Source organism: Dendropsophus ebraccatus, chromosome 3, assembly GCF_027789765.1.
Source record: "Dendropsophus ebraccatus isolate aDenEbr1 chromosome 3, aDenEbr1.pat, whole genome shotgun sequence".
Lineage (NCBI taxonomy): Eukaryota > Metazoa > Chordata > Amphibia > Anura > Hylidae > Dendropsophus > Dendropsophus ebraccatus.
In genome coordinates, this window is record NC_091456.1 from 5,803,950 (window position 1) to 5,827,546 (window position 23,597).

Sequence of the window (23,597 nt, forward strand, 5' to 3'; positions counted from 1 at the left end):
AATGGTACAATGTGTTTGCTCATTGGCTTAAAGAAATTGAAGATTTCCTACAACGGTGTGTACTACTCCCTTCAGAGGACAGCACAAACAGGCTCTAACCAGAGTAGAAAAAGAAGTGGGAGGCCGCGTTGCACAACTAAGCAAGAAGATAAGCACATTAGAGTCTCTAGTGTGAGAAACAGGCGCCTCACAGGTCCCCACCTGGCATCTTCATTACATAGTACCCGCAAAACATCAGTGTCACCATCTACAGTGAAGAGGCGGCTGCCGGATTTTGGGCTTCAGGGCAGAGTGGCAAAGAAAAAGCCATATCTGAGACTGGCCAATAAAAGAAAAAGATTAAGATGGGAAAAGAACACAGACATTGGACAGAGGAAGACTGGAAAAAGTGTTGTGGACGATGGATGAATCCAAGTTTGAGGTGTTTGGATGACAAAGAAGAAGGTTTGTGAGACGCAGGAGAAATGAGAAGATGCTGGAAGAATGCCTGACGCCATCTGTTATACATGGTGGAGGTCATGTGATGGTCTGGGGTTGGTGCTGGTAAGGTGGGAGATTTGTACAGGGTAAAAGGGATTGTGAATAAGGAAGGCCATCACTCTGCACCGCCATGCCATACCCAGTGGGCAGCACTTGGTTGGAGCCAATTTCATCCTACAACAGGACAATGACCCTAAACACACCTCCAAATTGTGCAAGAACTATTTCCAGCAGAAGCAGCAGCTGGTATTCTATCCTAGGTAATGGAGTGGCCAGTGCAGTCACCAGATCACCACCCCATTGTGGGAGCAGCTGGGCCGTATGGTACGCCAGAAGTGCCCATCCAACCAATCCAACTTGTGGGAGCTGCTTCTAGAAGCGTGGGGGGCAATTTCTCCAGCTTACCCCAACAGATTAATAGCTAGAATGCCAAAGGTGTGCAATGCTGGAATTGCTGCAAAAGGAGGATTCTGGGACGGAAGCAAAGTGTGATGGAAGAACAATGTTATTTCACATACAAATCAGTATTTCTAACCTTGTCAATGTCTTGTCTCTATTTTCTATTCATTTCACAACGTATGGTGGTGAAGAAGTGTGACTTTTCATGGAAAACACTAAATTGTTTGGGTGACCCCAAACTTTTGAACGGTAGTGTATGTATTATATGTATCTATTGTATGTACGTATGTATGTATGTATGTATGTATGTATTACATGTATGTATTGTATCGGGCAAAATAAAAAATAAAAAAAAGACTGACAGAAATACCATGTGTTAACATGGCCTTAATAAAGACCACGATCAGCAGAGGAGCCGATCATCATCAGATCGTTGTCTTTTAGCAGGTTTAAAAATCATTGGCTTCTAACCATGCATCGCTCCGTGTAACAGGAGGTGGGTGGTCGGTGGCCAACGAAACTGTAAAAATAAAAATGAAAATAAGAAAGCTATACTTTACTTCTCCAGGCTTCCCCCAGCTCCCGCAGCCGCCACTGAAGCTTCTGAATTAGTCTCTGTAGTTACAGGCCGCTAAGCCAATCAGTGGCTGTGGCTCTGTCCCATCCGGGCCAGTGATTGGCAGAGCGGCCTGTTACTTTAGAAACGTCTCAGAAGTGCCAGCGGCAACTGCAGGGAAAAGCTGGAAAGAAGCCGGGGAGCGTAGAGAGGTAAAGTATTGCTTTCCTATTTTCTAAATATGCAGCAAGGGCTAACAATATATATATATACACAGCCCTTGCTGACCGATCTAGCAGCACTCATTTCTATATAGTATCGGGCGGCCCATAGTTATCAGCCATCACCACATTCATTTCATCACCAGCTCTTCATGGTGGTGACGCCCTGCAGGTCTATTGGACTCATTTTCAACTTTTAGTGCAAAATTGATAACTAAAAAAAATCTCCCAAAATCATTCAATATGAATCAATGTCTGACAGCATTATTTTTGGAACTTGTTCTGTTCTTATAGCGTACCTGTCATTTCAGGGTCATTTTTTTTTAAAACAATAAATATCTATAGCACAAGCGATTTTAAGAAACTCTGTAATAAGTTTTATTTACCAAAAGAGTTTCCTTCTGTACTGAAAAAGCAGTTTTTCTAGCTCCACCCTCACTTCAGAAGAAGCCGGATTTCTATGTCCATTATGCTTTATGGAGAGGGGAGGGGCTGAGAGGAGTGAGTGATCACAGAGCAGTCCTGCACAGCACAACACCCTGCAATCTTCTCTCAGCAGGTTCCTTGATAAACACTGACCCTTTTAACCCCTGAATCCAGTGTTAAGTGCCCAGACAGTCTACAAACAGCTGACCTTTATTTCTCTTCTTCCTGCTCACTCATGTCCTTCGGCCCCTCCCCCCTCCGTAGGATATAATGGACACAGCAATGAAGACAGATTTGCCTGATAATGAACATATAAGAAGTGAGGGGGGGGGAGGCTGGGAAATTGCTTTTTGAGTACAGAAAGAGGCTTTTTTGCCTAATAAAACCTATTATAGAGTTTCCTATAATCGCTTATACTAGTGATTTCTGCAAATGACCACTGATTTTTATCAAGGGCCACGAAGAACATTCATTTTCTGTACGTTACACGCCGGCCACTGATCTCTATTACAGACGTGTGATGCCTTCTTTCCATCTGGTTTTGTAACTGGACCCCAAGCTGCTTATGGTTGTAATTCAAAGCAGAGTACCCCTTTATGTCAGAATCAATGGCCAATATGGAATCAGTCAGACAAAGCGTACAGGTTAATAAAACTGTAATTGATTTGTACTGTCACTTTAACAATTATGACCATTATGACGATGGTGACTTCAATGTCTTTTATACTTCGAGGAACCGTGCGGTAATTCAGTGTATGTTATCCAGAAAGCTGTCCTGAGATCCGGAACATTCCCTAGAGCGGTGTGGGGGTAGCTGGCGAAGAAGAAAATATTAGAAAGGAAGAGTTCTGAGGGATTATAACAAATATCATTACAATGCCTGATATAGAATAGGGATTGTCACCCGTACAGCGTAGAATTCTAATGAATAAATTAGAGCGATTACATAAAATGTTCAATTCTTATTAATAAACTAGAAAGAATTAACAAAAACGGCTAAAAGCAACACTGCCTGTCACTCTCCCAGCGGCCAATCAGAGCTCAGCTTTCATGTTCACCAGTGTTGGGATTGGCTGCTATGGGAAGGCCGTGCAGTTGTTATGTATTCCCCAATGAGGCCTCAGTAACGGCCCAGCAGCCCTCATGACGGCCCGGATCCCCAAGGTTGCTGCAGAGTTTGCGTCTTACTTGTCTGGTACCCACCCTGCCATTTCCCAATTTATACAAACTCACTATTTTGCAGCTCCCCCTAATGCTTTAGCGTCCATTACGTTTGTACCTTATTGTGCAATGTCTCCAAATACTGTACTTCAGAAATAATGGTGTCCTAAAGGGGTAAGAAAGAAGATTTAGCCAGACTAAAGGGGTACTCCAGTGAAAATCTGGTTTCAGAAAATATAGATTTGTAATTTACTTATATTTAAAAATCTCATGTATTCCCATACTTATCAGCTGCTGTATGTCCTGCAGGAAGTGGTGTATTCTCTCCAGTCTGTCAGTGCTCTCTGCTGCCACCTCTGTCCATGTCAGGTACTGTGCAGAGCAGGAGAGGTTTTCTATGGGGATTCGCTGCTGCTCTGGACAGTTCCTGACATGGACAGAGGTGGCAGCAGAGAGCACTGTGTCAGACTAGAGAGAATACACCACTTCCTGCAGGACATACAGCAGCTAATAAGTACTGGAACACTAGAGATTTTTTAAATAGAAGTAAATTACACATCTGTATAACTTTCTGAAAACAGGTAATTTGAAAGAAAAATGTTTATGCCGAAGTACCCCTTTAAGATACATGAATCAGATGCAGGATAGCTGCAGTATAAGTTATTGGATGAAACTCACACACTGCAGAATATATTCATCATATACATTGGGATTTTATTTTGGTGGCACTAGCTAAATGCTTTTCCCATTTTATGACTTGATATGACATAAATGTCTAATAAATGGGGGTCCCACCTCCACCACCCCACCTGCTGGGGAGACCAGTGTTTGCCCCAGGGGCTCGGGGGTTGCCAGAACGCCACCTGCATGCATGCACATTGAGCTTAGGTGTGTATGGGGGGCACCAAGTCTAGCTATGGTTTTGACTACCACTACTATTACTGACTAGTCCTTCCTGCTAGATGCATTTTAAAGATGACAGAATCCTGGGGGTGACAGTAAACATTGTCAGGTTATGACTAGGTGCCCCGATCTCTGGCAGCACAGTATAAGTGTCTTCTGTATAGGTCTTCAGTCTGTGCTCACAATAATTGTCATTGTATCTATCCATCCATCTCCCCACTCGTCTTATTGATGGCCGTCATTTCTCCCTTCTTCCAATTCTTGTGAGGATCGTTGTCTTTTCCAATAACCCGAATCGTCTTAATATAAGAAGCTCAAGATATCCTAAGGCCTTATTCACATGTTCAGTGTTTTTCCTGGTCCATACAAAGGTCCGTTATTTTTACTCCGTGATCCTCCGTGGTCCGTAATTGCATCTCGGTGCATTTGTATCCACGTCTGCATCCGCATAAAATGTTGAACTGGTAATAAAAATTTTTTGACTAGTTTGCTTTGATTTGATCTGTGTTTTTCGTGGATGTGAAGTCCATGAAAAATACGGATCCCATAGACTTCTATTGGCTAATCCGTCCCATGATCTATCAAATAGACTTCTATTGGCTAATCCTTGCCGTGATCTATCACATAGACTTCTATTGGCTAATCCTTGCCGTGATCTATCACATAGACTTCTATTGGCTAATCCTTGCCGTGATCTATCACATATACTTCTATTGGCTAATCCTTGCCGTGATCTATCACATAGACTTCTATTGGCTAATCCTTGCCGTGATCTATCACATATACTTCTATTGGCTAATCCTTGCCGTGATCTATCACATATACTTCTATTGGCTAATCCTTGCGGTGAACTATCACATATACTTCTATTGGCTAATCCTTGCTGTGATCTATCCCATAGACTTCTATTGGCTAATCCTTGCCGTGATCTATCACATAGACTTCTATTGGCTAATCCTTGCCGTGATCTATCACATATACTTCTATTGGCTAATCCTTGCCGTGATCTATCACATATACTTCTATTGGCTAATCCTTGCGGTGAACTATCACATATACTTCTATTGGCTAATCCTTGCTGTGATCTATCCCATAGACTTCTATTGGCTAATCCTTGCGGTGATCTATCACATATACTTCTATTGGCTAATCCTTGCCGTGATCTATCACATAGACTTCTATTGGCTAATCCTTGCGGTGAACTATCACATATACTTCTATTGGCTAATCCTTGCTGTGATCTATCCCATAGACTTCTATTGGCTAATCCTTGCGGTGATCTATCACATATACTTCTATTGGCTAATCCTTGAGGTGATCTATCACATATACTTCTATTGGCTAATCCATGCTGTGATCTATCCCATACTAATCCATGCTGTGATCTATCCCATACTAATCCATGCTGTGATCTATCCCATACTAATCCTTGCTGTGATCTATCCCATAGACTTCTGTTGGCTAATCCGTGCCGTGATCACGTCCGAGTAATAACATGTTGTATTTTTTCCCGGCGCAGATTGCGGCACAGATCGTCTGAATAGACTCACAAGATTCAGTGGCCCCTAAAATTGTTCATGGTCGTGAATCCGCGATCACGTGATGTGTGAATGCAGACTTTGGCTATGTTCACACGTTTTTTCAGCTCCGTTTAAAATGACATCCGTTATTTTGAGGCTAAAATATCGGACGTTATTTAGTAGCCTGGCCTCCCCTTAGTGCAATGACTGGTGTTTGTACATTATACTAGTTTGGTTACTAATTGGCCTCTGTGGCTTAATTAAAACGTCCATTGAATTTAATAGTAAAGACGGAGAAAGAACGTTGACAAAAGGAAAACTGTGTGTGAACAACTAATAAAAAAACATCCGCAGTTTGCAAAAGACGTCCAAAAATAATTGTCATGTTCATTATTTTGACGTCCGCGGCAAAAACGTCTGTTATTCAATACACTGTGTGTATTGGACGTACGTCTTCTCATTGACTTCAATGCATTGCCATCGCGGCATGCATGCATTAAAACGCGGCAAAAAAGGACGTTTTTTTAAAACTGAAAATCGTCCGCCAATATTTTTGACGCTGTGTGAACATAGATTAAGGCCTCTTTCACGTGTTCAGTGATTTTTCTGGGTCGCAAAACCCCCCAATTTCTTTCATCTGTATTTGAATCTGTAATTGCATCCGTATTCGTAAAATATGAACAGAACTGGTTTGCTTAGATCTGACCCGCATTTTTTCCAGACGGCACAGATGTGACATCCATGACGTCCGTAAAAAAAAAAATAGGGATCCCGTAGACTTCTATTGGTAATCCGTACCGCAATCACAATCCGCACTAGGACACGTCTTTTTTTTATAAAACAGATTACGGATCAAAATTAAAAGGGACGGTGTGAATAGTCCAATATAAATCAATGAGCACGAAGGTCAACCATGATTACGGATAAACAACTACGGACAACTATGTGTGAATAAGGCCTATGTATATGCAGCCAGCCTATCGAGTTACCAGCAACCATTTGGCTATGTAACCAGCTTTTTGTGAACAGGAACCAGAACATAGTCCACCCATGAGCTTTATTTAAAGTTGACTTTTACTGGAAGGATTAACAAATCAATTAGGTCCTTCTGATAAGGAAACAGCTTCCTCTGTAAATGAATCATTGGGGCCGGGCTGTTTCTGGAGCAGCGCTGTATTGTGTTCCACCTCACTTTAATGCGATGTCGACAGATTTATAGACATGTTGCCTTTCATTAGTCTGGTACAGAAGGATGTCTGATAACAGAGAGCACTCATCAATGACATACTGGAGGCCATTTATATCAGGCCAGTGCACGGCAGAACTTAATACGATTCTGCAGATACGTGACGACACGGCGCAATGGTGATAAAGTCGCCCAGGATGCGCAATACAAATGGACAAATTTAATGACAACCTTACAGGCCCGTATCTGTTCTTGTTTATTGGATGACAGATATTAAAGACTTCGGATTATAATTGACATTGTGAGATTTGCCTTTGAAGTAAAAAAATAAAAATTGATGTGACTGAGTCTGTATAAGAGTATGAAGCAAGAGGGAAGCGTAGCTGTTAGCGTGTTATATATTTATTAGATGAAATATATTTCTGCTTTTATACAATGTTCTTTTATTACAATGATATAGGCTGCGTGGGTGCATGAAGATTCCAAAAATATTTAGTTTGGTTGGTTCTGTTTAGACTTCTTTGTAACCGATGATTAAAAGGCTCGTGATTTGTCGGAGCAATTAGTGCAGATTTTACCAGAAGTCCCATTGAACTATCTCTAATGTACAAGTAATGAGAACTTCAAACACTCAGAAAGTACATGTTCTCTCTAGTAGTAAATGAGGTGGGATTCTGACCCTCTGTCTCTGTTTTATGTATCTATATTGGGATTTGTCCTTAGACCTGTTTGCAGCAGGGATTTTTGCAGTTTGTACATTAAAGTGTCCCTGTCATTATAACTTTCTAAATCTAAATCAACTGTTTTTTTTGTAGGTTTGAAGTTTGTAAATTACATTCATAAGTTATCATGCTTTAAAGCAAACTATACTAACTGTATCCAGGTCCAGTCTCCTGAAGGCTGCTATATAACAGCTATACTTACTGTATCCAGGTCCAGTCTCCTGAAGGCAGCTATATAACAGCTATACTTACTGTATCCAGGTCCAGTCTCCTGAAGGCAGCTATATAACAGCTATACTTACTGTATCCAGGTCCAGTCTCCTGAACACTGCTATATAACAGCTATACTTACTGTATCCAAGTCCAGTCTCCTGAAGGCTGCTATATACCAGCTATACTAACTCTATCCAGGTTAAGTCTCCTGAAGGCTGCTATATAACAGCTATACTTACTGTATCCAGGTCCAGTCTCCTGATGGCTGCTATATAACAGCTATACTTACTGTATCCAGGTCCAGTCTCCTGAAGGCAGCTATATAACAGTTATACTTACTGTATCCAGGTCCAGTGTCCTGAAGGCTGCTATATAACAGCTATACTTACTGTATCCAGGTCCAGTGTCCTGAAGGCAGCTATATACCAGCTATACTTACTGTATCCAGGTCCAGTCTCCTGAAGGCAGCTATATAACAGCTATACTTACTGTATCCAAGTCCAGTCTCCTGAAGGCTGCTATATACCAGCTGTACTTACTGTATCCAGGTCCAGTCTCCTGAAGGCAGCTATATACCAGCTATACTAACTGTATCCAAGTCTAGTCTCCTGAAGGCAGCTATATACCAGCTATACTAACTCTATCCAGGTCCAGTCTCCTGAAGGCTGCTATATAACAGCTATACTTACTGTATCCAGGTCCAGTCTCCTGAAGGCAGCTATATAACAGCTATACTTACTGTATCCAGGTCCAGTCTCCTGAAGGCAGCTATATAACAGTTATACTTACTGTATCCAGGTCCAGTGTCCTGAAGGCTGCTATATAACAGCTATACTTACTGTATCCAGGCCCAGTCTCCTGAAGGCAGCTATATAACAGCTATACTTACTGTATCCAGGTCCAGTGTCCTGAAGGCAGCTATATAACAGCTATACTTACTGTATCCAGGTCCAGTCTCCTGAAGACTGCTATATAACAGCTATACTTACTGTATCCAAGTCCAGTCTCCTGAAGGCTGCTATATACCAGCTGTACTTACTGTATCCAGGTCCAGTCTCCTGAAGGCAGCTATATACCAGCTATACTAACTGTATCCAGGTCCAGTCTCCTGAAGGCAGCTATATACCAGCTATACTAACTGTATCCAGGTCCAGTCTCCTGAAGGCAGCTATATAACAGCTATACTTACTGTATCCAGGTCCAGTCTCCTGAAGGCAGCTATATAACAGCTATACTTACTGTATCCAGGTCCAGTCTCCTGAAGGCTGCTATATAACAGCTATACTTACTGTATCCAGGTCCAGTCTCCTGAAGGCAGCTATATAACAGCTATACTTACTGTATCCAGGTCCAGTCTCCTGAAGGCTGCTATATAACAGATTTTTGTTAAAGTGAACCTGTCCCACCCTGACTATCTACCTGGCTATCACCACCAGTAGATGGATATCTATAAAAGCATTCAGGTCAGACCTTTTCTTTGCCGCCTGTGTCTGTATTTTTATTTCCAAATAGATAGATGGAAATAGACATGGCTTAGAAGTAATGATGTGCAATAAGAATGTACTATAATGTTAATTTCCAATTTTACTGTAAGGGAAGACAACAAATAAAGGGCCTAAATTTAGACTACACTGAAAAAGCACAAGGTTATACATGATCCAGTTTTATACACACAGCGCTTCTGTGCCGCGTGTTCTGTAACGTAATATATACCTAATAAAATATAATATAGTAACTGCTTCTAATAATAGAATGGTTCTCCCTAATAGTATAACAAATTATTCCCCCGCCATACGCCACAGAGAAGGTGCTGATTTTATCCTTTTCTTGGAATACGCCCGCCGTAAACTGCACTCACCTGATTGGCATGGGGGGGGGGGGGGCACATGGCGGAGAGGAGGTGTGGCCTCCTGCGTATGATTTATCATGATTCACACCTGGCAGCAAGACACAAATCTACACCTACTCCAGAGCCGGCCCAGATGTGTGTGCCCACCATGCAGCAGGAGAAGGTCCTGTCAAAGAGGTGGGTATAACCTAAAGCTCCCGAGTCCATGTAAATCTGTAACAGGGCCCCACGCCGGCCATGTGCTTCGTATATTACTGGTGTCGTCCTTTGTGGATGATGGGTCTTTGCCGCCCTCAGGCTACAGGTATCTCTGCCACTTTGTACTTGGCACCGACACCATCTACAGTCCTTTTCTTACCTTATCATAGACTGTAGTCTGCAGAATCTTTTTTGTTTTATCTTATTGTGTGTGAACGGAGCCCAAAAAAGGACACAAAGATGATGCCTGTTCTTTTTTCTCTCTTGTTAAGAACATGGGAATGTAGTACGCGTCTTTCTGTTAGCCTTCCACTGTTTTCAGAGAATGCAGCGTTGCAGCGTTGCATCTCCTCATTGTTATTTGTCGGGGTCCCAGAGGTTGGACCCCAGCACTCATAGGCTATGTTCACACACTAAGTTTAAAAAACAGAAAAGGCGTCCGTTTTTCCTATTTAAAAAGACGTCAGTTTTTGTCACGATTTAGTTGACTTTAATGCAATGCATTTATGTGAATGGAATGACGGACGCCCAATGCACACAGTCTATAAAATAAAAAACGTTGTTTGCGCGGACGTCAAAATAATGACATGACAATTATTTATGGACGTCTTTTGCAAACTCTAGACGTTATTTTTTAGTTCTTCACACATTTTTCTTTTTTCACCGTACTTTTACTGTCTTTTCTATTAAACTTGATGGATTTTTCAATTAACGACAAAGGGCGATCAGTCCACCTGACCAAAATAATGGACCGACAGCCATCACTGCACTGATCGGTCGCCAGGCAGCGAAATTACCAAAATGGAGAGGAAAAAGCATAGTGGGAACATAGCCCTAAAGTGATGACAGATATGAGATTAATAGACAGTCTGCTCTCCGATTTCTATGATGCACGTTGAGATCTGCAGTATTACAGAACAGTATTCACATCAGTCTTTTCTCTGTACTGGGCAGGTGTAGATTTCATATACTAAATATACTTCTATAGAATTCTCCCTAGATCTGGGCACTGACTCACAATAGCACAATGAGAGGACACGATCCGCCTCTTGGCCTTTGACCGGCAGAGCTAATGATCCTACTTCATTTATTGTTGGGTACATTGCACACAATAGGGTCCTGGAAGCCCACTCATTCTGATAGAAAAAGATATCACAGAAAATCATCTTGGATGGCGGACTTTGTGTACTATACTGGGCATACTGGTATTTCTCATCAAAATTAACAAGTAGACGGGACAGTAAGAACCGGATGCTGTGGTTATTGAGGACTTAGAGAAGAGCACATACATCTATTATGGGTTAGACTATGCCAAGTGCTTGCACCTTATTCCTCAAATATTTCTGATATAACAAGGCTAATTTAATAAAATATTATAAATAATAAAAAAAATTAGGAGCTCCCCTTTTATCTATGGCAATGTAGCAGAATCACTTAAAGGAGAAGTCCGTCGAAAATTTTTATTAAAGTATTGTATTGTCCTCCAAAAGTTATACAAATCCGTAATATACACTTATTACAGGAAATGCTTATAAAGGGCTTTTTACCATGCACTTACTACTGCATCAAGGCTTCACTTCCTGGATAACATGGTGATGTCACTTCCTGGATAACATGGTGATGTCACTTCCTGGATAACATGGTGATGTCACTTCCTGGATAACATGGTGATGTCCCTTCCTGGATAACATGGTGATGTCACTTCCTGGATAACATGGTGATGTCACTTCCTGAATAACATGGTGATGTCAATTCCTGGATAAAATGGTGATGTCACTTCCTGGATAACATTGTGATGTCACTTCCAGGATAACATTGTGATGTCACTTCCTGGATAACATAGTGATGTCACGACCCGACTCCCAGAGCTGTGCGGGCTGTGGCTGCTGGAGAGGATGATGGCAGGGGGACACTGAGGGATACAGGGCACTGGAGGGAAACTGAGCATCCCCCTGCCATCATTCTCTCCAGCAGCCACAGCCCGCACAACTCTGGGAGTCGGGTCGTGACATCATCATTTTATCCAGGAAGTGACATCTCCATGTTATCCAGGAAGTGACATCACCATGTTATCCAGTATATGACATCACCATGTTATCCAGGAAGTGACATCACCATGTTATCCAGGAAGTGACTTCACCATGTTATCCAGGAAGTGACATCACCATGTTATCCAGTAAGTGACATAACCATGTTATCCAGGAAGTGACATCACCATGTTATCCAGGAAGTGACATCACCATGTTATCCAGGAAGTGACATCACCATGTTATCCAGGAAGTGACATCACCATGTTATCCAGGAAGCGACATCACCATGTTATCCAGGAAGCGACATCACCATGTTATCCAGGAAGTGACTTCACCATGTTATCCAGGAAGTGACATCACCATGTTATCCATAATCGGACATCACCATGTTATCCAGGAAGTGACATCACCATGTTATCCATAATCGGACATCACCATGTTATCCAGGAAGTGAAGCCTTGATGCAGTAGTAAGTGCAGGGGAAAAAAAAGCCCTTTATAAGCATTTCCCATAATAAGTGTATATCGGGGATTTGTATAACTTTTGGGGGGCAATACAATACTTTAATAAAAATGTCACCAGACTTCTCTTTTAATAAAATCACTTCCTCTGCGTGATGCTCAAAACACTCTCTACAATCTGAACCAGATCCTACCTCATCCTGACTCCACATGTGCAAAGGGAATAGAATGATAGTTGTGTTAGATTCCTGGGGGCTTCTAGTCATTTGTTCAACAATAGTCAACAGTTTTGAAATATGCAGAAATCTTTACTTATTTATATGAGAATTGCGCTCCTGTGCGTTCCCTTCTGTTCCATAAGGAAGTTATTTATGAAAAAGTAATTATTAAAAAAGAAAAATGACCGACTATGTGAGTAATAAGCAAGGATCAATGCATCAGGAATCGTCCTAATGTCTCCATGAGTCTATTCTCAGTTGTTGTTTCTTAGTGTTTGGTTTCATAAAATAGAATTCTCTGTATGTTAATGAATTTCTCTTAAAATCCTTTTTCATTAGACTTCTTTGTTCTTGTTTCAGTTTGTGCAAAGGACGGACGCTGTACTCAGTGGTACGGGATGCAAAGATAGTCTTAGATGTCAACAAAACCAGGCAGATAGCACAAGAAATTGTGAAGGTAAGTGTGGGGTTTGAGAAATAATTTTTCGTTTTCTATGTCCAGCACTATGCATTATAAGAGTTTTTTTCGAAAATTCTTTCATTTGCAAATCATTGACTAAATACCTCTATGAAACGGCCATTGTCTATGCTCTCTGCCCCTCATTACTGTGTATGAGGAGACAGAGCATCCCGCCACATCTCCATAGCACCTGCAGCCAGTGCGAGACCCAGCGTAATGTGAAAGCTCTGTCAAAAAGCTCAGTCTCCCAATGCACTTATGAGCTGCGGGAACACAGACAACAGCCGCTTCATGCAGGGATTTAGATACAGGTTAGAAAATTAAAATGTCCCTGTTGTAACTGTCAGAATCTAAATTAGCAGGTGATGTAATATCAAGAAGGTTTGCAATTTACTTTTTTTTTTTTAGTTCTCATGGTATATAACAGCTATACTTACTATACTGGTCCAGGTCTAGTACCCTGAAGGCAGCTATATAACAGCTGTACTTACTGTATCCAGGCCCAGTCTCCTGAAGGCAGCTATATAACAGCTGTACTTACTGTATCCAGGTCCAGTCTCCTGAAGGCAGCTATATAACAGCTATACTTACTGTATCCAGGTCCAGTCTCCTGAAGACTGCTATATAACAGCTATACTTACTGTATCCAGGTCCAGTCTCCTGAAGGCTGCTATATAACAGCTATACTTACTGTATCCAGGTCCAGTCTCCTGAAGGAAGCTATATAACAGCTATACTTACTGTATCCAGGTCCAGTCTCCTGAAGGCTGCTATATAACAGCTATACTTACTGTATCCAGGTCCAGTCTCCTGAAGGCAGCTATATAACAGCTATACTTACTGTATCCAGGTCCAGTGTCCTGAAGGCTGCTATATAACAGCTATACTTATTGTATCCAGGTCCAGTCTCCTGAAGGCAGCTATATAACAGCTATACTTACTGTATCCAGGTCCAGTCTCCTGAAGGCTGCTATATAACAGCTATACTTACTGTATCCAGGTCCAGTCTCCTGAAGGCAGCTATATAACAGCTATACTTACTGTATCCAGGTTCAGTCTCCTGAAGGCAGCTATATAACAGCTATACTTACAGTATCCAGGTCCAGTCTCCTGAAGGCTGCTATATAACAGCTGTACTTACTGTATCCAGGTCCAGTCTCCTGAAGGCAGCTATATAACAGCTGTACTTACTGTATCCAGGTCCAGTCTCCTGAAGGCAGCTATATAACAGCTATACTTACTGTATCCAGGTCCAGTCTCCTGAAGGCTGCTATATAACAGCTATACTTACTGTATCCAGGTCCAGTCTCCTGAAGGCTGCTATATAACAGCTATACTTACTGTATCCAGGTCCAGTCTCCTGAAGGAAGCTATATAACAGCTATACTTACTGTATCCAGGTCCAGTCTCCTGAAGGCTGCTATATAACAGCTATACTTACTGTATCCAGGTCCAGTCTCCTGAAGGCAGCTATATAACAGCTATACTTACTGTATCCAGGTCCAGTGTCCTGAAGGCTGCTATATAACAGCTATACTTATTGTATCCAGGTCCAGTCTCCTGAAGGCAGCTATATAACAGCTATACTTACTGTATCCAGGTCCAGTCTCCTGAAGGCTGCTATATAACAGCTATACTTACTGTATCCAGGTCCAGTCTCCTGAAGGCAGCTATATAACAGCTATACTTACTGTATCCAGGTTCAGTCTCCTGAAGGCAGCTATATAACAGCTATACTTACAGTATCCAGGTCCAGTCTCCTGAAGGCTGCTATATAACAGCTGTACTTACTGTATCCAGGTCCAGTCTCCTGAAGGCAGCTATATAACAGCTGTACTTACTGTATCCAGGTCCAGTCTCCTGAAGGCAGCTATATAACAGCTATACTTACTGTATCCAGGTCCAGTCTCCTGAAGGCAGCTATATAACAGCTGTACTTACTGTATCCAGGTCCAGTCTCCTGAAGGCTGCTATATATCATCTATACTTACTGTATCCAGGTCCAGTCTCCTGAAGGCAGCTATATAACAGCTATACTTACTGTATGCAGGCCCAGTCTCCTGAAGGCGGCTATATAACAGCTATACTTACTGTATCCAGGTCCAGTCTCCTGAAGGCGGCTATATACCAGCTATACTTACTGTATCCAGGTCCAGTCTCCTGAAGGCAGCTATATAACAGCTATACTTAGTGTATCCAGGTCCAGTCTCCTTAAAGCAGATATATAACAGCTGTACTTACTGTATCCAGGTCCAGTCTTATGTATTTAGTCACTTTGTTACCAGCAGTGCCGACTCGATTGTTACCGGAAAAATGTGTTTGTGATGTGATGTAAATCTGAGCGTCGTATCTGATAGATGGAAGGATAAGAGAAGTGCTGCCGTGGGTGATTAGCGGCTGTTATGTAATACACAGAAAAACATCCAAAGAGCGCATTATTCCTCCTATTTTCCATGCGTAACCCCGACCAGTCGCTGAAGAAGGAAACAAATAAATCACAAAGCAAGTTAAACATTTCATAATTTATTCGGCTTTGCAAGAAGGTAATTGCTTTGTGCTGCTAAAAATGTTAAGATGGCGGAGATCCTGCAGCGTCAGCGAGATTGTGCCGCAAAGTATTGTAAAGCAAACAACTGACAATGATGGATGGAAATCATTCTCCACCAAATGTTATGCACATCAGCAGCCAGAAATATGACAAGACTTCATTTACTGCTCGGCTGAGCATGTAGAGGTGAAAAGATCCCAATCGGCTGCATGTGTAGGTGGGATACTCATGTAATTAATGGCGTCACTATTGTCCTTTGTATAATAACAGATTAGTCTTAATCCCCAGCGGCAAAATTGGATGATTTGCTATAATCAACCCCCGCCCAATATTGCTGCGTCTACAGCTTTCTTATCAATCCTGTCTTCATGAGTCTATGGCTAAATAAACTTTGGTTACTCTCTGCTTGACAAGAATAACATTGACTCCATATAACCCTGAAATACCGCAGCGATTATCTAGGTGATGTGCTTTATGCTAACACCCATATTTTAAAGGGGTAGTTCTCCAAAAGCATGTTTTCTTCTAGATCAACTGATCCCAAAAAGTCCCAGAGATTTGTATTTACTTTTATTAAAAAATCAAGTTTTCCCATACTTATCAGCTGCTGTATGTCCTGCAGGAAGTGGTGTATTCTTTGCAGTCTTATGCAGTGCTCTCTGCTGCCACCTCTGTCCATGTCAGGAACTGTCCAAATCCTCCTAGAAAACCTCTCCTTGTCTCCACATGGCAAAGAATGACTTCCTGCAGGACATACAGCAGCTGAAAAGTACTGGAAAACTGGAGTTTTTTTTAATAGAAGCAAATTACAAATCTCTGGCACTTTCTGGGGCTAGTTGATTTGAAAGAAAGTGTTTTTGGTGAACAACCCCTTTTAACAAACCGCACTAAAACAGCTAAATGATTGCAGGTTCGCTCATCTATAGCTACCTGTCTGTTCTCCCCCGGTGTCCTTTTCCAGGTCTCTGGTGTCCAAGCAGCTGCCAAAATCCTGCTCAGACAATCATTGACTGAGACCGGACAGCACCAGGGCCAGTGATTGGGTGAGTCGGCTCTCCCTTTTGTCTGGAGAGTGACAGTCACTGGCGGAGGCTGAGGACCCCGGGAGAGAGCACAGTATTCTTTGGGTCCTATTCCACCGGACGATTATCGTTCGCATAATCGTTAGCGATTAACGATCTCAAACAACCGCTATTGCGAAAGACCTGAAAACGTTCACTCATTTCCATGGATCGATAATCGGTACTTATGATCGTATTTCTTCGCTATTTCTTTGCTATTGCGTTCGTATCTACTGCGAACGACCGAACGATGTCTTATTCAATGCGAACAATTTGCGAACGTTTTGCGAACGAGCAACGATAAAAATAGGTCCAGGTCTTATAAAGCTATCAACGATTTCTCGTTCGGTCGTTAATCGTTAAATGCATTTCAACCGAACGATTATCGTTTAGATTCGAACGATTGAACGATAATCTGAACGATTATCGTCCGGTGGAATAGGGCCCTTTGTGTTTTTCTTTCAGATGTGCTGCCGCCATCTTTTCAAACTCATTCTAAACTTTGCCAAAAAGTTTAGTTTAGCACCGAACAAAACTTTTTGCAAAGTTGGAAACACATTACTGTTCAGAATATCCGATTCGCTCATCTCTAGATGCAAGGTTACCGACACTGAAAACGGTTATCGTGCGTTACGGGAGAGAGAAATAAAGCCACAGCCTCACATCCGTAGAGATCTCCGCAGCTTCAGGCTACTTTATGGATGTGCGGGTTTGTAATTGCACTGACCCATGATAGGTATACGCCATTGCGTCCCGTTTACGGTTCCCTAAAATCACAGAAGGGTTCATTGAAATCAATGGGTCCAATACTGACCGCAATTACCGATCCGTACACCGTATAACACTGATGTGTGAAAGGGCCCGTGTGCTCATATTGGATTTCTACGGCCATATGTGCAATTACGGCCATATTTTGGTATTATTTTACCGTACATATATGCGCTACTCCTCTCCCCGGTTGGCGCCGGTGCAGCCATATTATATCCCCCTCCAGGTTTCTATATTTTCTGCTTTACAGAATTTAAATATTTTAGTTGCGACAGTGTTGATTCATGCGTCGCAGTATCGCTGCCTTTTGCCACATTGACTATGACCTTGTTTTCTACGTTTCGGTGCGGTATAATATATCTGCTCCGGCAACCAGTCTGTCTGTTTCTTGCAATCATCTGCGCAGTGATTTACAGCATATTTATGTCCTGGATCGTCTTGTAAGAGCACAATAGCGATTGCTCAAGTCTACGGAGAAGTTTTGAATGATGATTCGGCTCGCTGTGAAACATGAAAATGAAGCAACTAAATGTAGCATCATTACTGAGGCTGGAAAGAAGCTGCGCTATATTTCAGTCATCGCCCCGTTACGTTAATGCATCTTTGTGGTGAAACAATGAGTATTCTATAGGCTGCTCTGGGATATGGACTGGATGTGTCTTACATGTCTGATCGGTGGGGTCAAACAGTGGGGTACTCCGCAACGCCAAACGCAGAGGATGTCTGCACCCCCGATCCTGGAGAGGAGTCCGCAGAGCATTGCGCAAAGCATTTTTGTTGCTTGCCAAATTTGAAGGATTTCCAGCCCAGCCGGTGCTGGATTAAAGGAAAGTTACTGCATGTTGACTTTGAGTGTAATTAAGAAGATAAAACTGCAAGAACCATAAAAAAGTAATAAGCTTCAAATAAACACATAAAAGCCCAGGCTAAAGGAGGCAGCTGGAGGGATAGGACATCGCCCCCCGACCAGACACACAGGGAAACTCCCGACCAAACACACAGAATAATTCATAGAGATATTTTATATTGTAATTTGAGCCTTTGTTCATTTAGTTCTTTGTTCGTTTAGTTCTTTGTTAATTAGTTCATTTAGTTCTTTGGTTTACACCGTGTCTAATCGATTCCCTTCTCATTCTTCTTACTTTCAGGGAATGGGATATCTCCACGCCAAGGGCATTCTCCATAAAGACCTCAAATCAAAAAATGTTTTCTATGACAATGGAAAAGTAGTGATCACAGACTTTGGCCTTTTCAGTATATCTGGTGTGCTGCAGGCTGGCAGGTACGGGGTCATGTCTATCACTTGTATTATGTTGTTAATATTGATGCTGTTAATATTTATATATATATATATATATATAGATATAGATATATAGATATATATATAGATATATAGATCAGTCATGGTAAAAAAGATAATTATTGCAGATTTGAATGTAATATATTAATATTAATATTGTAAATTCTAACTGGTGAAGGTGAAGGGAAACTACCAGCAAGTTGGAAGCATCTCACCTGCTGCTATGTCCCTATAGTCCACAGGACACTGAGGAGGAAGCTTATTTTCTTACCTTTATCCTTTTTTTTCAGATATTTGTAGTGCATTTCATATGCTAATGAGCTGTTTTGGTACGCTGGGGGCGGGGCTAGCACACCGATCCGCCCCAGGTAGCCCACCCTCCTAATAAATATTGGGGAGGTGCTCTGCTGTGCTAATATTTATAAGAGGCGGATTGGTGCATTGAGGGTGGTAGCCCCGCCCCCAGTGCACCAAAACACCTAATTAGCATATGAAATACAATACAAATATGTCGAAAACTCTGCCTGCTGAGTTTCCCTTTAAGGTCCTTAATTTTCCCATCTGCATGATAGGAAATGATAGTGCTTGCACCTAAAGGGAATCTTGGTAGCCAGGTGGTAAGGTCAATCCCATAACTAAAAAAATAAATAAAAAGAAAAATGGCCTTTGTAGCCAGTGAGCTGAGCAGTTAGAAACCTGGGTAATGCTTCCTTTAAATGGGTTATCCTGCACTACAAAAACAGGGCCACTTTCTTCCAGAGACAGCACCACTCTTGTCTCCAGTTTGGGTGCAGGTTTTGTAACTCAGTTCCATTCAAGTGAATAGAGCTTAAAGGTGTTGTTTTTACTTCTATTTAAAAATCTCGCCTTCCGGTACGTATCAGCTGCTGTATGTCCTGCAGGAAGTGGTGTATTCTCCCCAGCCTGACACAGTGCTCTCTGCTGCCACCTCTGTCCATGTCAGGAACTGTCCAGAGCAGCAGCTAATCCCCATAGAAAACCTCTCCTGCGCTGGACAGTTCCTGACATGGACAGAGGTGGCAGCAGAGAGCACTATGTTAGACTGTGTTAGAATGCAACACCTCCTGCAGGACATACAGCAGCTGATAAGTAATGGAAGACTGGAGATTTTTTTGTATAGAAGTAAATTACAAATCTATATAACTTTCTGGCACCAGTTGTTTTGGGGTTTTTTTAAATGTTTTTGGTGAACTAGCCCTTTAATTTTCACAGTGACATTCTCTATGTACCAGCTTCTGCCATCCTATAAATCAGCCTTATAACCCGTTCATGGTGAGAAGAGACCTTACTATGAAACCCTCTCCTCTGTGTGACGCTTTGTCACTTACTGCTATTAAGTTTAATGACCTGACGTACTTACCTCCCACTTCCCCTCACTCCTGATGATCTGTCACTGGGAGAATGGAAATCCTCTTCCCTGCATATAATCTCCCTGTATATCAGTATGTATGCCATACCTGCCGTTTATGGAGCGGCCACATCACACCATATCGCCAATATCCCCGTTCTGCCTCACGTCTCCCGCACCTGGTGATTAGCGACGCCTCTGGAATCGTAGACGCCACGTTCTTACACGTGTGACTTAGCTATAAGGCAGTCATTAGGGGAGATTTTATTTCTTGTCTTTTTGTAATTATGGTTCATCAAAGTAAGAAAAAAAGGAAAAAAGATAATGAAGAAATAAATGATTGTCTCCTAATTAATCCGTTTCTGCAGGAATTGATGAGATGTAAAAGCTCATGTAAACCTGGGTAATGGATCCTGGACCTGTATATAGCGTATATACCTTATAATGGATCCTAGACCTGTATATAGCGTATATACCTTATAATGGATCCTAGACCTGTATATAGCGTATATACCTTATAATGGATCCTAGACCTGTATATAGCGTATATACCTTATAATGGATCCTAGACCTGTATATAGCATATATAGCGCTTATAATGGATCCTAGACCTGTATATAGCATATATAGCCCTTATCACGGATCCTAGACCTCTTTATATCATATATAGCGCTTATAATGCATCCTGAACCTGTATATAGCATATATATAACCCTTATCACGGATCCTAGACCTGTATATAGCATATATATAACCCTTATCACGGATCCTAGACCTGTATATAGCATATATAGCCCTTATAATGGATCCTAGACCTGTATATAGCATATATAGCCCTTTATAATGGATTCTAGACCTGTATATAGCGTATATACCTTATAATGGATCCTAGACCTGTATATAGCATATATAGCCCTTATCACGGATCCTAGACCTGTATATAGCATATATAGCCCTTATAATGGATCCTAGACCTGTATATAGCATATATAGCCCTTATAATGGATCCTAGACCTGTATATAGCATATATAGCCCTTATAATGGATCCTAGACCTGTATATAGCATATATAGCCCTTATCATGCATCCTAGACCTGTATATAGCATATATAGCCCTTATCATGCATCCTAGGGCTATATTCACACTACGTATATTTGAGGCTGTATAGCAACCAAAACCAGGAGTGGATTGAAAACACAGAAAGGCTCTGTTCACATAATGTTGTAATTGAGTGGATGGCCGCCATATAATGGAAAATATTTGCTGTTATTTTAAAACAACGGCTGTTATATTGAAATAATGGCCGTTATTTACTGTTATATGGCGGCCATCCACTCTATTTCACCATTGTGTGAACAGATCCTTTCTGTGTTTTCAATCCACTCCTGGTTTTGGTTGCAATATGAGGACCACAATACTGACTGAAATATACGTAGTGTGAACCCAGCCTAGACCTGTATACAGCACTTGTTGACGAAGGGACGTGAAACCTTAGTTGGTAATTCACATAATTTGAGGAGGAATAATGGCGCAATGACACAACCCACACATCTAAGGAAGGACACTGCAGAATTTTTACTTTGTACTTTCTGGGATGTGTACCAGTCATGTGAATTTACAGAGATTATTACCAGTAACCAATAAAAGCTGATAGGTTTGTGTAGTTGACATGAATGTATAGTCAGCTGTAATCCATGGTCCAAACTAGCAGTTACATTTTGTAGTTAAAGGGGAACTATCAGCAGGGTAGACGACTCTACATTCCTATTGTGCACGGAGGCCTGAGGAGGAAGCTTTGTCTCTTAGCGTCCTCCTTGGCGTCGTTCCTGTGCTATTAGCAGTGTAATTCTCAGTCTGGAGCACCGGTAGGAGCACTGCTTCGCTTCAATAGTGCCAATCCGGCCCATCCGCTCCATTAATTATTATTAGAAAGAGCGGACTGGATCTGCATTCTAGGGATGGGGCAGTGCTCCTTACGGTGCTCCGGGCTGTGGATTACACTGTTAATGGCACTGGGAACGGCACAGAGGAGGAAGGTAAGAGACATACCATCCTCCTCAACGTCTCCTGCACAATACGTACTCCATAAATAGGGAGACATACTGTACCTTCCTCCCTGGTCCCCCAATAGGGACATATCACCAAGTTACATTCGTCTAACCTGCTTACAGTTCCCTTTAATAAGGATGAAAAAAGACAAGAGTCCATCAAGCTGAACCTGCAGTAGACGATACACCGGTGTGCCGCCAAGACAAATGCAGCTGCAGGACAAGGTTTGAATTGCCGTGGGCCCCCAAGAAGCATCGAGCCCCAGGTGGCCACCCCAACCGCCCACGTTATAATCCGCCTGAGCTGGCCCAGCAGATGGCGCCCTAGGCCAACGCCTGCTCTTTGCTCCTGCCATGCGTCAATGACCTTTGGCCATAAAGGGGTAAATCAATAATAACAATCCTACAATATAGCAGTGCAGGAGACAAAAAAGGTCAATATATTTGAATAAAATAAAACAACTATAAGTTACATAAGAGTGATATTAAATGGCTGGAATCCCGTCCCATGATGGATCCCCTTACAGTCGGCCACCACTGATTCTAGATCTCCGCACCTGGAGGATTCCTATTAATCTGTTTTGTTCTTCCAGTTTGGAGCGTTGCGGTATATGGGACTTCTCCTAGTAGATGCTTCTGCTTTCACTACCACATACGGTGCTATATTATGTTCATTAAGAAGCCACCACATCCTAATGCGTTCTAGGCCCGGCTATTATTTATGATAATTACTTTATATAAGATGGAAGCGAAATGGAAGATTTAACCGAGAGTATTACACATCATAATTAAACAGCTGGATTTACTTTTAATTCATAGAGTACTATGTTTTATGGAAGACTGCATAAGTCTATTAGAGGGGGATTTCAGGCACAATAGATGGATGGAGTGTCCTTAGGATAGGCTACCAATAGCACCGGCACCCCACGGATCAGCACTATCCTAAGGACAGGCCATCTATCTATCATCTATCTATCTATCTATCTATCTATCTATCTCCTATCTATCTATCTATCTATCTATCTATCTATCTATCTATCTATCTATCTCCTATCTATCTATCTATCTATCATCTATCTATCTATCTATCTATCTATCTATCTATCTATCTCCTATCTATCTATCTATCTATCTCCTATCTATCTATCTATCTATCTATCTATCTCCTATCTATCTATCTATCTATCTATCTATCTATCTATCTATCTCCTATCTATCTATCTATCTATCATCTATCTATCTATCTATCTATCTATCTATCTATCTATCTATCTCTTATCTATCTATCTATCTCCTATCTATCTATCTATCTATCTATCTCCTATCTATCTCCTATCTATCTATCTATCTATCGTCACTGGAGTGCTGTAACATGATATTGCTGTGAATAAAACACTACAATTTTTTTCACCTTTACCTGGTGTGCCGTGGACTATCTTCTACTATTCGCATCGGTCCCGATCAGGACTTGGACCGCTGGCACCCATCGCATTCTAGGA

General features: G+C 41.7%; 1 protein-coding gene across 3 annotated transcripts in view; it reads left to right on the forward strand.

The window, feature by feature from the left end:
* Positions 1-23,597, forward strand: part of KSR2 (kinase suppressor of ras 2) — a 304,420-nt gene that overhangs the window by 261,357 nt on the left and 19,466 nt on the right. For all 3 annotated transcript variants that reach the window (XR_011362254.1, XM_069963967.1, XM_069963968.1), the window contains exons 15-16: positions 12,904-13,000; positions 18,529-18,662. Coding sequence is in view for 2 of the 3 variants with exons in the window: in XM_069963967.1 (XP_069820068.1) it covers positions 12,904-13,000; positions 18,529-18,662 (231 nt within the window). In the remaining variant the exon portion in view is untranslated. The remainder of the gene's footprint in view (positions 1-12,903; positions 13,001-18,528; positions 18,663-23,597) is intronic.